Here is a 14,888-nt window from a genome sequence, read left to right on the forward strand (position 1 = left end):
TGATGCTGATTTTGATCATTGAAATAATTAATTTTGATGTTAGTAAGTTTTATTTAACGAGAATAATTTTATTAAAATTTTATTTCATCTTTAAATTATATTGCATGATATAATAAATTTAACATCAAGAAGATTATGGGTTTAGAGTTGGTTTTTTATTTTTGAATTGTTTTTTATAGGCAAAAATAGATTTATTTAGGTTTCTTGTCGTGAAAATTTAGACACTACAATATCGCATCGCAAAATCTTTTAAAAAAAAAAAAATTGAGAACAAATAACATGTCATTCCTACATATAAAATTTTTTTTCAAAGCCTAATATGTGGGCTTGAATATAAAATACAGGCCTGTTTGTCCAAGCTTTTTTTTTTAAGGCCTAGGGCCACACACTTGAACTTTCTTTAAGTGCTTTGATTTTTTTTGTTCAATTTAACTATTTAGTTTTTTTTTATTTAATATTATATTTAATTTAAATTGGTTTTCATGGTTTGTTTTATTTTTCTTAGATAAAACATTTTATCATTTTATTAATACTTAATTTTATAAGTATTTATTTTTATTATCATATTTTCATATCGTTCAAGTTGCTTACAAACTTATTGAGTAGATCATATCATGATAAGCTAAACTCCATATAAATATTGTTTTTTAATGGAGAATTTGCTAGCAAAAGAAATTAATTTGACCTATAGGGCAACACATATTAACAATCTAGATCCAACTATAGTTTTTATCTCCCAGAAACCATAAACTAGCACAACGGAAGCATTATGATTTACTAATGTATATATTCTTGTTTTATGATCAAACTTAAAAAGTTGTTTCCAAAATCTGTACTGGCCAAGCAATAATGGGCTAGAGAGCACCCATCAGCTCAAGTTATTGTCCCTTCAATACCTTATCAAAGAGTCCTATTTGAAATTTGTTCAAGTTACAGACCTTTCAATTTAGTAATCTTAATACATCATTGAACATGTTATATTGCAGGTCATATCAAATTTTATTTAGACATCAAAAAAATATTCATGTATTGTTAATTTATTTTTTAGTATAAAAAATTTAAACTATATTAGAAATTGACCTGATATGATCCGTTTAACTTGACAAGTTTAAAGACAACCCGAATAGCCGATATAAATATAGTTTAACTAAAACAAATCAAGATAATATCTTTTTTAAATACTAAAACGATAATATATTAGACTGATTTAGATAAATTTAAGTTAATTTGTCAAATATACTACCTAGGTTCATAAGATCCTAATAATCTTATAGAAACACTCGAGTCAACTGATTAAACTAGTACCCCAGATCATGAGATCAAGATAACCTCATAAGAAGCAAATCAAAATAAATGATAAAGCCTAATTCTCAATCAACACAATATTTAAGGATTAAATTGAAAAAAAAAATCAAATAAAAAAGGGAAAAACTAAAACTTGAGTTAACCAGCCTAACTCGTAACCCGAGTTATAAGATTATGATAGCACCATAGAAAGAAAATAACAAAAATCATGAAGTCCAATTACAAATCAACCCAATATTTAAAGATTAAATTGAGAATAATAATAATAATAATAATAATAAATAAATAACAAAGAAAATGATAAAGTCAACCTGGATTAACTTGTTAAATCCAAATAAGGAAATAGAGATAATTCCATAGAAAGTAAATCAAAAAAAATTATAAACCCAATCAACCTAATGTTAAAAGATTATTTATATATATATATATATATATATATATATATATATATATATATATATATATATAATATATATATATATTTCATTAAAAAGGACAACAAAAACTCAAGTTAACCTAATTAACCCACAAAACTCGCAACTTGAGTTTTGAGACCGTGATAACCCCCATAGCAAGAAAATAAAAATAAAAATAAAAAATTATAAAACTTAATTTTCAACCCAATAAACTAGTATTAAACTCAATTATCAATACACTTGATGTTGAAGGATGGAATTGAAAACAAAATTCAACTAAGAAAATGAGTCAGGTCAACTTGGGTTAATACGATAAACCCGAGTTATAAGACTGAGATAATCTCATAAAACACAAAAATAAATAAATTATGAAGCTTAATTTCCAATCAACTCAATATTGAATGATGAAATTAAAAAAAAAACCAACTAAAAAAAACTCAAGTCAACCAACATAACTCGCAACCAAGGTCATAAGACCACAATAATCGCATATAAAGTAGACCGAATAAATAAATTATGAAGCCCAATTATCAATCAACCTAACTCGGTATTTAAGGATTAAACTAAAATATAATAAACTAAAAAGGAACAAAATAAATGACTTGAGTTAACTTAGGCTAACATGTCAAACCCAATTTTGGAGACCAGGATAATTTCATAGAAAAACAAATTATAAAGTTCAATCCCCAATCAATTCAATGTTAAAGGATAAAATTGAAAAAAAAATCAATTAAAAAAGGACAAAAAAATTTGAGTCAACTTGGCTAACTCGTAAAACTCGTAACCCGAGTCATGAAACTGTGATAATTTCATAAAAATCAAATAAAAAACAATTATGAAGCTCATTTTCTAATCAACACGATTAACCCATAAAACTCGCAACCTGAATCATAAGACCGGGATAACTTTATAGAAAATAAATCTAAATAAATTATAAAAATCAATACTTAATAAATTCAAAATTGAAGGATGAAATTAAAATTTTTTTTATAAAAAAAATCATCAAAATACTCGAGGACTAGAGTTAAAAAAACCTTGACATTTAATTATTCATTACTACAATAAAATGGATGAGAGGTTACATCTAAATTTTGATAAATGGATAAATTTATGATAAAGTATTATATTCTTTGCCAAATTCAATGCTTTCAAATTCATTAACAACATGTTTGGAGGTTTTAATGAAAACTTATATTTGAAATGATTTTAAGTGTCAAAAATTAAAATTTAAATGGAATTTAATTTTTAAAAATAATATAAAAGTAAATAATATGCCTCTAATTTACTACACTAAATAAGAGAAATTGATGTTTAAAACTAGTTTTTTTTAAAATATCTATCTATCCATTTGTTATTAGAAACCTTCGAAGAAAGAATAAGATGAGGGTGATGATAGTAATATAAGAAACAAAATAAATTAAATTTTATTTTTTAAAAATATATAAATTTAACTTATTTATTAATTAAATTAAATTAAATTTAAATATTATAATTAAAAAAGTCAAGGCTCTCCACAGAACTAAGTTAGGGCTTGAGGCCTGAATAGTTGTTGGGCCAGACTTTTATCCAAGCTGCACTGCTGGGTCTTAGCCTACAGATGGTTTTAATTCACCCAAGCTCAAACTTCAAAGTCCATCATGTACTCGACTCGAGCTATAAGTAGTCGGCAGTGTTTATGATGCGGGTAAAATTATATTTTTTTAAAATTTAAATTTTTTTTATATTTTAAATTGTTTAATGAGATAATGTTGAATTTTTTTTTTAAAAAATATTATTTTAATATATTAAAAAAAATATATTAAATATAATCGTTATTATACTTTCAAATACTCCGTTCACAGCTATCCTAATATCCCAATGTCTAGTTACAATGGGAAAGAGCTGGTGGAAAACGGCTAAAGTCGGTGGAAAATGGCTAAAGTCTCCAGACATGTATGATTTTGAAGACTTATTTTGACAGCGACGAGGATAATGGTGATAGTGATGGGTTGATAATGAAAGTCATCACAGTAAATATTCAATTATTTGCATGACATAAATCTTTATATTAAATTTAAATCTAAAGATGTTATTTTTAAAAAATTAGTGGTTTAAATGTTATATATTTTAAGATTAATGAAAATTTATATATTGCATACTCCCTTGTCTTGATCCATCGATTGCATCATCAGCAAGCTTTTGGAAGTTGTTGGAAAGTATTTTAATGCTATATATACTGCATGAAGCTGGACGTAAGATCGAAGAAATCATCGTTTTTGGAACGTGAAAGCCATTTGATTCAAGAGCATATAGTTTATGTGATTTAAAAATATTTTTAAAAAATTTAATTTTTTTAATTTTAAACTAATATTTTTAATTATTTTAAATATATTAATATTAAAAATATTTTTTTTCTCACCTCGTAAAGCGTGGTGTTCTTGCTTTTTTGCATTTTGTTGTCACGTTCAGGAATGTCAAGAAATTAGCTGGATTATAGAAATTAGCTGGCAACACGGTTCACGCACCATTTACTATTGTGTCTTTTTTATAGCTTGTTTGTTTTGTGCTTTAAAATTATTTTAATTATTTTTTTATTAATTTTAAATTAATATTTTAAATTATTTTGATGTGCTAATATTAAAAATAATTTTTTAAAAAATAAAAAAAATTATTGATATATATTTTAGCATAAAAAATTATTTGAAAAGTAACCATAACTACACTATCAAACATATATATTTATTTGTCATATCACATCACATGTTTTTACTTTTTCATTTAATAATAATAATAATAATAATAATAGGTTTTATTAAATTTTAATATTTTTTTATGTAGTTGATAGTGCAACACAAAATAAATAAATAAATAAAGAAGATAAAAGCTACAAGTTTTTTTTATTTTTATTTTTTATAATTAGTAATAATATTGTAGATTATTTGAAGATTCAAATTAATATCAATTTAAAAAATTCAAAAATTTTTAAATTAAATAAAGTTAATAATATTGGTACTAGTATATTAGTATTAGCATTAATAATTCTTTTAATGATAATAATCTTAATAAATCTTAATAAATGTTTTATAAGAAGAAAGATGACGGTAATAAAATTAATTTTAATTTATATAATACATCAGATTATTTATGAAAATAATAATTGTATTATATTTTTAAAGTATTTAAAATATTTATGAATTTTTACTTGAATTATTTATGTTAAAGTATTTAAAATATTAACAAAAAGTTTACTTATAATTTTATAATTTATTTACTAGTTTATATTGTCTTTGCTTGTTAAAAATACAGATTATTTATGAAAATAATAATTGTATTATATTTTTAAAGTATTTAAAATATTTATGAATTTTTACTTGAATATTTATGTTAAAGTATTTAAAATATTAACAAAAAGTTTACTTATAATTTTATAATTTATTTTTACTAGTTTATATTGTATTTTGTTTTTAGTGTTAAAAATACAGTTTAACAAATCCACCCGACATCTATCGCCAGGACCCTGACACACACCCCGCGATCCGATGTACCGTGCCCCCGTTTTCTCACACCTACTAGCCGACACTCTCTCGCATATGCCACACCGCCACCCTCCCTTTCACTCTTCCTTCGGATTCCAAAACTGTAAAAACCAAAACTGAACCATTAGACCCACACACGCACTCTGCATTAATCAACAAAATTCCTCAGCTTCACCGATTCCTTTCTTCAAAAAATCGCTTCTTCTTCTGCATGTGAATGTGATTCTTCGATCTAAAATCTCTCATTTTGGAGGTGACGCCATCATCATCAATTAATGGAGGCGATACTGGCACTCGCGTTAGAGTACACGCTCAAGTACTGGCTCAAATCTTTCTCTAGAGACCAGTTTAAGCTTCAAGGCCGGACAGTGCAACTTTCTAATTTAGGTAACTTTCATTTTTGTTTTTGCTTTCTTAATCGTGATTCATTCATTCTGGAAATTTTAGTATCTTGATTTAATGAGAGAGGAATCCTAAGTTATTATTCCTTCTTTTTTTTTTAAAATTTTTTTTTTTTGCTAGGTTAAATGTATCATTTAGAATTTTCTCGTCTGTTTAAGAAGAAATTTTGGATTTGGTTTTCACTTTTTTTGTCAGAAATAAATGGAGACGCTTTGCACGCGAGTATGGGATTGCCGCCGGCGCTGAATGTAACAAAGGCGAAAGTAGACAAATTCGAGATAATTGTAAGTGTTTTCCTTAGCTATTAATTTAATTAAATTTTCTTGAGACATTTTGTGATTATTTGTTGATTAGCAGTTAATCTTAGTGGTTTAAAAAACAATTGAAATGTTTATTTTTTATGGGTTTAACTATATTTTTCTTTTCTTCCCCCTTTTCTCAGCTTCCGTATGTAAGTTATGTGCAAGTAGAACCGATTGTTATTCAAATTGATAAGCTCGATTTGGTCTTGGAGGAAAATAGTGATTTAGATGGGAGCAGCAGTCCCAACAGGTAACGTGCTTTTGTGCGGGTTTAATTTTTGAAGTGATTGTTATGCTGTTGGTTCAAAGTTAAAGATTACTTATGTTTGCTTTTTAATGTTGCAGCTCACAATTGTCCGGTGGTTCCAGCAAGAGTAGCGGTTATGGATTTGCTGATAAGGTTAGGTGACATCTTGGGTGCGACTGCATTTTATTTTTTATATTTGGAATTCAGTGACTGCAGCCTGCATCTTGGAAATCTAATTTTTCTCCAAGCCCCAATTTGCCCCCCTTTCTCTATACGAAAGGCCTGTAACTTGTTAGTATGTCAAAATTGAATTAGGACATGCAGAAGAGTCTTTCTGGTGCAAAGAAAGAGTAAGTGAAGAAAGGGTAAGAGGAGATGTTAATCTCTTAAATACAAGGACTGTTCTGATGCTGAAGCTTTTCTCAGCTGAATTCAACCATAAAATAACCTAGTAAGGCAGTGAACGGATAAAAAATATTGAAATCACGTCAAAGAAAGGGGAAGGCAGAAAGTGAGCATAGTAGTTTCTCATCCTCAAACCAGTGTTTTCTGTATTGGCACACACACACAGTCCTTCCTTGGCGGTTAAAAAATGATTTATATATATATATATATATATATATATATATATATTTAAATGAGGAATTGCTAAAAATGGAGCATTACCAACCTCCTTGATAAACATGGATTTTCAAACTATAATGTGTTAAATGATTAACCATTGCACTGACTGAAGTTTTGAATTAGAAAGGAACTAAGTGTTTATGCACCGTGGCAACCTAACAATTTTTCTATTGTATTTTATTACATTCAAAGCAATGTAGAAATTTGGATTCAACAGTTTGCTTTTATTATTACCAGATCGCAGATGGAATGACCATTCAGATTACCACTGTTAATCTTCTACTTGAAACACGTGGGGGTGTTCAACGTGGGGGAGGGGCTGCATGGTAAGTTGTTGTCTTCACCCTCATTATATAGACATATGGGAATTAACTTTTCTGTTTATATAAATGCAAACATTCTATCTTTTTTTATTTATCTCAGCTTCCTTAACTGCCGTTGGCTCTACAACGTTTTCAATAAAAAATACCAGCTGTTTAATGATGTTTACATAAGGATCAGATTTTTGTTTGAATTAACCTTATTAGCACAATGTTTTCATGATTCACGGAAATCTTAAGTGATGCAGTATGTTGTTCCATTTTTTTTTTTGAGAGAACTTGGATGGACACTTATCTATATCTTGTCCATCTCCAGGGCTTCACCACTGGCATCAATTACTATACACAACCTTTTATTATATACCACAAATGAAAACTGGCAGGTAATTTTGCTGCAGCCTCTTAGCCTCAAACCTTGACCGCTTTCTTGTGTTTTTATTTTTTTATTTTGTTTATATTACAGGTAGTAAACCTTAAGGAAGCACGTGACTTCTCCACTAACAAAAAGTTCATATATGCATTCAAGGTAACATACAAGCTTTTGACAGTACAATGATGCACATAATTTAAATATTGTGTATCGAAGAGGGCTTTTCTACTGTTTGTGGTAGGGGTGAAGCCTGTAGCGTGGCTTATTTACTTAATGAATTTGTGAGGTAGGACTGTAGGAAATGTGTGTCTCCTGCTTGCTTTATTTGAAGCATCTAATCGATGATGCATTCTTTCCTTGATAGAAACTTGAATGGGACTCTTTATCTGTTGATCTCCTGCCTCATCCTGATATGTTCACCGATGCCAGTTTAGCTCGTGCTGAGGAGGGAGCCTCCCAGAGAGATGATGATGGTGCAAAGCGAGTTTTCTTTGGGGGAGAACGTTTTCTGGAAGGAATATCTGGAGAGGCTTATGTAATGTGAATCATAAGTTTTAAAGTAATTTTTTTTAATGATTTTTCTTTGCTCTGGACCGTAGAGCAGTGTTATTGAGTCTTTTCCAGATTCACCTGTGCTGTGCAGTGACTGTGGTCGAATGTTTCCTAACTTGTTAATTTTTATCAGATCACAATGCAGAGAACTGAACTAAACAGTCCACTAGGGCTTGAGGTTCAGTTACATATTCCAGAAGCCGTCTGTCCTGCATTGAGTGAACCAGGTATACTTTAAATGTTTTCTTCCCATCCATTTCTTATATTTGGCATAAATGCAGCAAGTTGGTGACATAGTACTGTTTGAGCAGGACTACGTGCTCTTCTTCGCTTCATGACTGGGTTATATGTGTGTCTTAATAGAGGAGATGTGGGTCTACAGGCTCAACAGGTTTATAGTTGTCCTTATTCTTACCCCTTTCTCTAGCATTTTAAAGTTTAACATGTCAAGATGAGTCTCAACTAAGTGCTCTGCTCTATTTTTCTCTGTGAATCCTGGCAGCGATCTGCAGAAGCAGCAGGATGTTCTATTGTCTCAATTGTTGTTGACCACATATTTCTCCGCATCAAAGATGCTGGTTTGTCTGTTTTTCTTTTGTCCTTAACTCAGTCTTTGTATTTAGTTGTATTCTTCTATTAACATTTTGCCCTTAAATATGCCTGAAACATTAATTTGATTTTCATTTGTGTTGTTTTTTTATCTGTCTATGGTACAACATATGACATTCTGTTTCTTAGAGTAAAATAACATATCTTATGAGTACATATCTCTTGACCTCACGCCACTTGTGGGCTGCATTTGTGGCCCAGAGTATGTGTAGAGGAGAGGATATGCAGCCAGAAACACATGATAGTTTTCTTTCTTAGCTTGTGCTTTCCACCACTCAAAATTTGTTAACGTTTGCAGTTTGCTTGCAGAGTTCCAGCTTGAACTTTTGATGCAGTCTCTCCTTTTTTCCCGGGTATTGTCTCATCTCATTCCTTATAAACATTGAGCTTTAAAACAACATTTTGTTTCTTTGTTGGTCCCATTTTCTTGTGGGTTATTGATAATCTATCATGTCTTAAGAAACCTAATAACAACTGTGAGTAACCTTTCTGTCTTTAAATCCTGCATATGGTTTTTCTCAAATCATAATTAGGATTGAATTGAGTTAGACATTCAACCTTCTAATAAGACCATTCTTTTTGCCGGTCCGAAGTTTTTAGTCTAAGAATGTATTTTGTTTATCAAGTAACCTAAGAAGAAGTTAGATCTGATTTCTATTTTTCTTGAGAATGTGTTCTTTTAGCTCTCAAAAGAATCAATATGAGATAGCTGGACATCAGTTGAGCTGTATGAGATAGTTGGAAAGGTTGATCCTTTATCTAAATGTTATTATACTTTTGAAATTTTTTATGTTACTTGGAAGGCAAAAACTTTAAATGCAGCTGTGCGGTGACGCGGACTGAAGCAATTCTATTTTGATAAGTTCTAGTGAGCTCTAATGATATTATTCTATTTTGCATTACCTATCTTAGAAGCTGCGAGTCTGAAATTCTTGAGCATTTTATGTTCTTTGTGCTTCCGTGTATTTCTGTTACGAATTGCATGGTGACATGATTTAGCATTCTGAAATCTTATGCTTGGATGTAACTTCCAGGCCACAGTATCTGATGGAAAAATTGCCAATAATCTGACAAAGGTTATGCTTGGTGGAATGTTCTTGAGGTAAACTTCATTCTTCTTTGTTTGTCATTGTTTAGCACTGGTAAATATCTCTTCTCTTTCAAATAATCTGTTCTTGCGTCGAGTAGGCTCACTGGTTCTGGCCTTTTATTTTGTTGTTAGCTGCTGTTTGAAGGATTAGCATTATGCCTGTGGCATTCCATTGTTGCGTGGTTACCACATATTTTCCTTTTCTATGAACAACATACAGATACAAATGATACAAAAAACTGTATAAATAGAGTTGTGTCATTTCACTTGTATGGCAAGTGATGGCTTCATCACTTTCTATGTCACTGGATTAAAATTCTGTATAATTTTGTTTTTTGTTTTTAATAGAATTCTTCCTTTTGATTTGATTAGCCACAGAGTAGTTTCTTTATTAGTTGGTCATCTTTAAATTGGAATGCAGTGGTGGAATGGACAACACCTGACCAAAACGGGATTGAATATTGGTTGGGTCAAGATGATTGTCATGGCATTGGACAGTACAACCATTGTTTATCACCTTTTGACCTTTTTGTTTTTTCTTAAAGTTTTCACATGATTAATTTTAGACCAGATGAAAAATGGCCTTCTTGGGCAATAAAACAACAGGGACTTGATTTTGAGTTGATTTGATCATATGTAGCTGGGTTTAATGACTTTGTAAACTGCTGAAATGTAGGGACACCTTCTCACGCCCTCCTTGCACATTACTGCAACCATCCCTGCAAGCTATCACAAAAAATGTTGCACGGATTCCTGATTTTGGTACTATTCAATCTAATGAATGCGTTTCTAGTTAGGACTGAAGATAAATCATTAAAGTTGATCGTGCTTATTTAATTGTCTTCACAGCAAAGGATTTTTGCCCTCCTATATATCCTCTGGGAGACCACCAGTGGCAGAAAAGTGTTGGTATTCCTTTGATATGCCTCCACTCTCTTCAGGCTAAGCCCTCTCCAGTCCCACCATGTTTTGCTTCGCAAACAGTTATCACATGTCAGCCTCTTATGGTATGCATTGATAATCTCAGTAGCTGATGTTTTTTCTTCTTTTTGTACTCTCTTCTAATCACCATTTCTCGTTGTTTGCTCAGATTCACCTTCAAGAAGAATCATGTTTGAGGATATCTTCCTTCTTAGCTGATGGCATCGTTATCAATCCTGGGGATGTGTTACCTGATTTTTCAGTAAATTCCTTGGTATTTGTTTTCAAGGAATTAGATGTTATTGTTCCGTTGGATGTGAGTCAACCAAACAACCCAACTGAAAATGGAAACTCTACTCTTCACAATGTGTTTGCTGGAGCAAGGCTTCGCATAGAAAATTTGTTCTTCTCAGAGTCACCAACACTAAAACTCAGGCTACTGAAGCTGGAGAAGGATCCTGCTTGCTTTTATCTCTGGGAGGGACAACCAATTGATGCTAGCCTGAAAAAATGGACTGCTGGAGCATCGCACCTTACACTGTCTCTGGAAACATCTACCAACTTAAATGGGACACCGAGTTCCAATGGGATGAGCTCAGGCTCATGGAGATGCGTTGAACTACAAGATGCTTCTGTGGAAGTTGCCATGATATCGGCTGATGGGAGTCCATTAACAAATGTTCCTCCCCCTGGTGGTATTGTCAGAGTTGGAGTTGCTTGTCAACAATATCTTTCCAACACTTCTGTCGAGCAGCTATTTTTTGTCCTTGATCTTTATGCATATTTTGGCAGGGTTTGTGAAAAGATTGTCTCAGTTGGCAAGGATAAGAGACCAAAGATAACTAGGAATGGATCTTCTGGTGTTAGGCTAATGGATAAGGTTCCCTGTGACACTGCAATAAGCTTAGCAGTGAAGGAACTACGACTTCGATTTTTAGAATCTTCTGCCTCAGATATTGAGGGAATGCCTTTGGCTCAATTTATTGGGGAAGATCTTTACATAAAAGTTTCTCATAGAACCCTTGGTGGTGCCGTTGTTATTTCATCCTCTGTATACTGGCAGAGTGTTGAGGTGGACTGTGTAGAGACTGAGGGAAGCTTGGCACATGAAAATGGCATGCTGACAAGTTCCGTTGAAAATGGTTGTCATGTAACTGCGAATGGATACCCTCAACTAAGAGCTGTGTTTTGGGTGCATAATGGACAGAAATACCAAGCGAATGGTATTGCTTGTACAATCCCATTTCTAGACACAAGCATGGTACACATGATTCCATTAAGCGAACAGGATCAAGAGTGCCATAGTTTAAGTGTTTCTGCCTGTATATCTGGTGTCCGCCTGGGTGGAGGAATGAACTATGCTGAAGCTCTCCTCCATCGGTTTGGAATATTGGGGCCTGATGGTGGTCCAGGGGAGGGGCTTTCTAAAGGGCTAGAAAATTTATCAACTGGGCCACTTTCTAAACTTTTTAAAGGGTCCCCTCTTATTGATAATCTAAAAGAAGGTATGGTGCAACCTACATAAATGGTCGGTCATTATTATGCAGTACTGCTTAGGCTCTGTTTTAATTTCCACTTCAGTTGCTGCTGTCTTATCTCTTCATCAATTCTACAGATGGAAGTTTAATAGATGGAAAAGATGGAGTTTTACACCTCAGATTGCCAGATGATGTGGATGTGTGCATAGAATTAAAAGACTGGTTATTTGCTCTTGAAGGTGCACAGGAGATGGCAGGTGGGTGGCTCTCTTACAACAACAAAGATGTGGGAAGAGAAGAGAGGTGTTGGCACGCATCTTTCCAAAGCTTGCAGTTTAAAGAAAAAAGTAGTCCAAAGATAGAGCTGAATGGAAAAGAAAAACCAAATGGAAAACTGAAATATCCTGTGGAATTAGTTACAGTAAGGAACTCTCTCTCTCTCTCTCTCAAGGATTTAATGGTAATATTGGTTTTGCAAAGCTGCAAAAAACTTTACTGGTAGTGTTGTTTGGATTTATCCTTTGTAAAATCAGTTTACATGTTTGCCAATTCTCTGTCAGCTTTTACCAATATTTTAGACTTGTGACTACATTGGGTTATCACCGCATTTCTTAGACACGTCTTTTTTCAAGTGGCTTCACTTTTAGTGGGTCTTCTTTTGGGGGATTCAATAGATATCATAGTTTTAAGCTTAACTGGGAGTATAATTTACTTCTGGCAATTTCATAGTTTAAGGTCTGCAGACCTGCTTGATTTGGGGGTTGAGACTCAGATAAAGAAGTGGAGGATGTGTGTGTTATACTTTCTATTGTTCTTACAAGGTCAGGTGTTGATTAGGCAATATGTGCGGATTAAATTTCAGTTTATGCAGATATTGTGTCTCTAACTTGCTATTTTTTAACACTGGGATTGTGCCTGTAGGTTGGTGTGGAAGGCTTGCAGACATTGAAGCCATGGGGACAAAAGGGCATTTCTACACCTGCAAATGGGATAAAGGAAGTTGTGGAGACATCTGGAGGAATCAATCTTGAAGCTCGGATGGTGGCATCGGAGGAAAACTTTGATGATGGGATGGCCAAGTGGGTTGTGGAAAACTTGAAATTTTCTGTCAAGCAACCAGTAATGAGATACAAACTTCCCTGATATTTGATCAGTGGCTCTTACCTTAAATGGAACCTGAAATTTTATAATTTATTCCTTGTAGATTGAGGCTGTTGTGACCAAAGATGAGTTCCAGCACCTTGCTTTGTTGTGCAAGTCAGAAGGTGATGCGATGGGTCGGATAGCCGCCGGTTTCCTGAGGCTATTCAAGTTTGAACGGTCAATTGGCCAGTCAGCCATAGATCAACTTAGCAACCTTGGTACAGTCTAATTGTTTTTTACAAGCTCCTTGTCTATACTTTCTTACATGTTTTAATAAACACACACATAATACTGTCCTATAATTCATAAGTTAGTTTCAAAACTTGAGCTTGGGATTTGGAAGCATGAGAAGTTGTGGTTTAACAGCTGTTAGACTGGAAATTGATATGAGTGGGATGTCTGAGTTGAGGTTCTTGGCTTGATATGCAAGGACTGTTTAATAGTGGACTAGAGGAATAAAATGTGCACCTGTAACGGATAATGTGCACAGGCCTTTTTCATTGAGTTCCAGTTGAGGAATATATGATTAAGGTTGCTCGGGTTGAGCTTGTCTTCTGTATATGGCTCCGATATTTGCTTTTTACATATTTTGCAAGGCTTTGTATTTATCAATTTATTATGCCTTGCAGGAAGTGAGGGCTTTGACAAGATTTTCACCCCAGACAGGCTCAGCAGGGGTGCTAGTCCTGCCAGCAGTGCTTTCTCTCCGTCATCGTATCTGATTAACGAAAGCGCACAAACAACCATGGAATCAACAGTAACTTCCCTCGAGGAAGCACTTTTGGATTCACAGGCCAAATTGGCTGCCCTTATTACTGATTTATCCAGTTCAGAATCCTCTATACAGCATCTTGCTGATATTAAACAACTAAGTCAGAAGCTTGAAATCATGCAGAGTTTGGTGATGCAATTACGGACCAAAATCTGAACGATCTCAACTCCTTGCTGTAAAGTTTTGGGATACAAATGGATCCAATGGATATAGTATACCGATTCTTTCTTGTATATATATTATAGCATAGATGCATGATGAGCATTGCAATGAGGCAAAATTGAGATATTTTCATCTGTTGTAAAGAATTTTGTATCCTAGGTGACCAGTTACCATATGAGTTATAGTTCAATTTTTCAATAAACATGTCTTGTGCGTCGCATAACTAGCTTCATTTCTGGTGGTTTTTCCTGTCATAACCGAGTTTATATCGACAACTTAAACCCTGCTGGTTAAAATCTGGGTTACGGAGCTGATCAATTTTTTCTGATTGCAGATATTAGCAGGTTTTCAGAAGCGGCTTCCTGCGGGGAATTTGTTACTAGCGTTGCAGATAGTTTGGTCTGAATTTCATACAGTTCTCTCTCTGTTAGATCAACAAACATCTCATAGACACACCAAGATTGAACATGCTGTAGAAAGTTTGTAGCTTGAATTGCCTGAGCTTCTACACCTGGAAACCAATTAATACCCCTACTTATATCTTCATCGTATTGGGATATGGTTGAGATTTGAACCCAGATTAATAAATTTGTTTTTTATTTTATTTTAAGAGCTACCATGAAAAAGAAAAATGATACTTCAATCTAAGATCAAAGAAAG

The 14,888-nt window shown here is 32.8% G+C and overlaps 1 protein-coding gene across 3 annotated transcripts; it reads left to right on the forward strand.

Annotated features, from left to right (window-relative positions):
• The first annotated feature begins 5,190 nt into the window (after positions 1-5,190).
• On the forward strand, positions 5,191-14,422 carry LOC118062995 (uncharacterized). 3 transcript variants are annotated; one of them, XM_035076895.2, is made up of 20 exons: positions 5,191-5,623; positions 5,834-5,922; positions 6,081-6,190; positions 6,286-6,340; positions 7,049-7,137; positions 7,448-7,514; positions 7,595-7,657; positions 7,866-8,036; positions 8,187-8,280; positions 8,365-8,444; positions 8,556-8,631; positions 8,972-9,015; positions 9,697-9,764; positions 10,429-10,514; positions 10,602-10,759; positions 10,843-12,178; positions 12,289-12,572; positions 13,073-13,270; positions 13,356-13,512; positions 13,924-14,422. In XM_035076895.2, the coding sequence occupies exons 1-20, from the start codon at positions 5,512-5,514 to the stop codon at positions 14,220-14,222; spliced, it is 3,636 nt and encodes a 1,211-aa protein (XP_034932786.1). In that variant the 5' UTR covers positions 5,191-5,511; the 3' UTR covers positions 14,223-14,422. The 3 variants fall into 3 exon arrangements, with proteins under 3 accessions (XP_034932786.1, XP_073269002.1, XP_034932787.1); XM_073412901.1 differs by lacking the exons at positions 5,191-5,623; positions 5,834-5,922; positions 6,081-6,190; positions 6,286-6,340 and adding an exon at positions 6,503-6,707; XM_035076896.2 differs by lacking the exons at positions 5,191-5,623; positions 5,834-5,922; positions 6,081-6,190; positions 6,286-6,340; positions 7,049-7,137 and having other exon boundaries at positions 7,931-8,036.
• The last annotated feature ends 466 nt before the right edge of the window (positions 14,423-14,888 follow it).

The sequence above is a fragment of the Populus alba genome, chromosome 1, assembly GCF_005239225.2.
Source record: "Populus alba chromosome 1, ASM523922v2, whole genome shotgun sequence".
In the NCBI taxonomy this organism is placed as follows: Eukaryota; Viridiplantae; Streptophyta; class Magnoliopsida; order Malpighiales; family Salicaceae; genus Populus; species Populus alba.

Excerpts from the sequence above, each read along its gene's own strand:
- LOC118062995 (XM_035076895.2), top strand. The coding sequence starts at position 5,512 with ATGGAGGCGATACTGGCACTCGCGTTAGAGTACACGCTCAAGTACTGG. Across the intron at positions 6,191-6,285 it reads GGGAGCAGCAGTCCCAACAG|CTCACAATTGTCCGGTGGTT; the intron begins GTAACGTGCTTT and ends TTAATGTTGCAG. Across the intron at positions 13,513-13,923 it reads AGATCAACTTAGCAACCTTG|GAAGTGAGGGCTTTGACAAG; the intron begins GTACAGTCTAAT and ends TATGCCTTGCAG.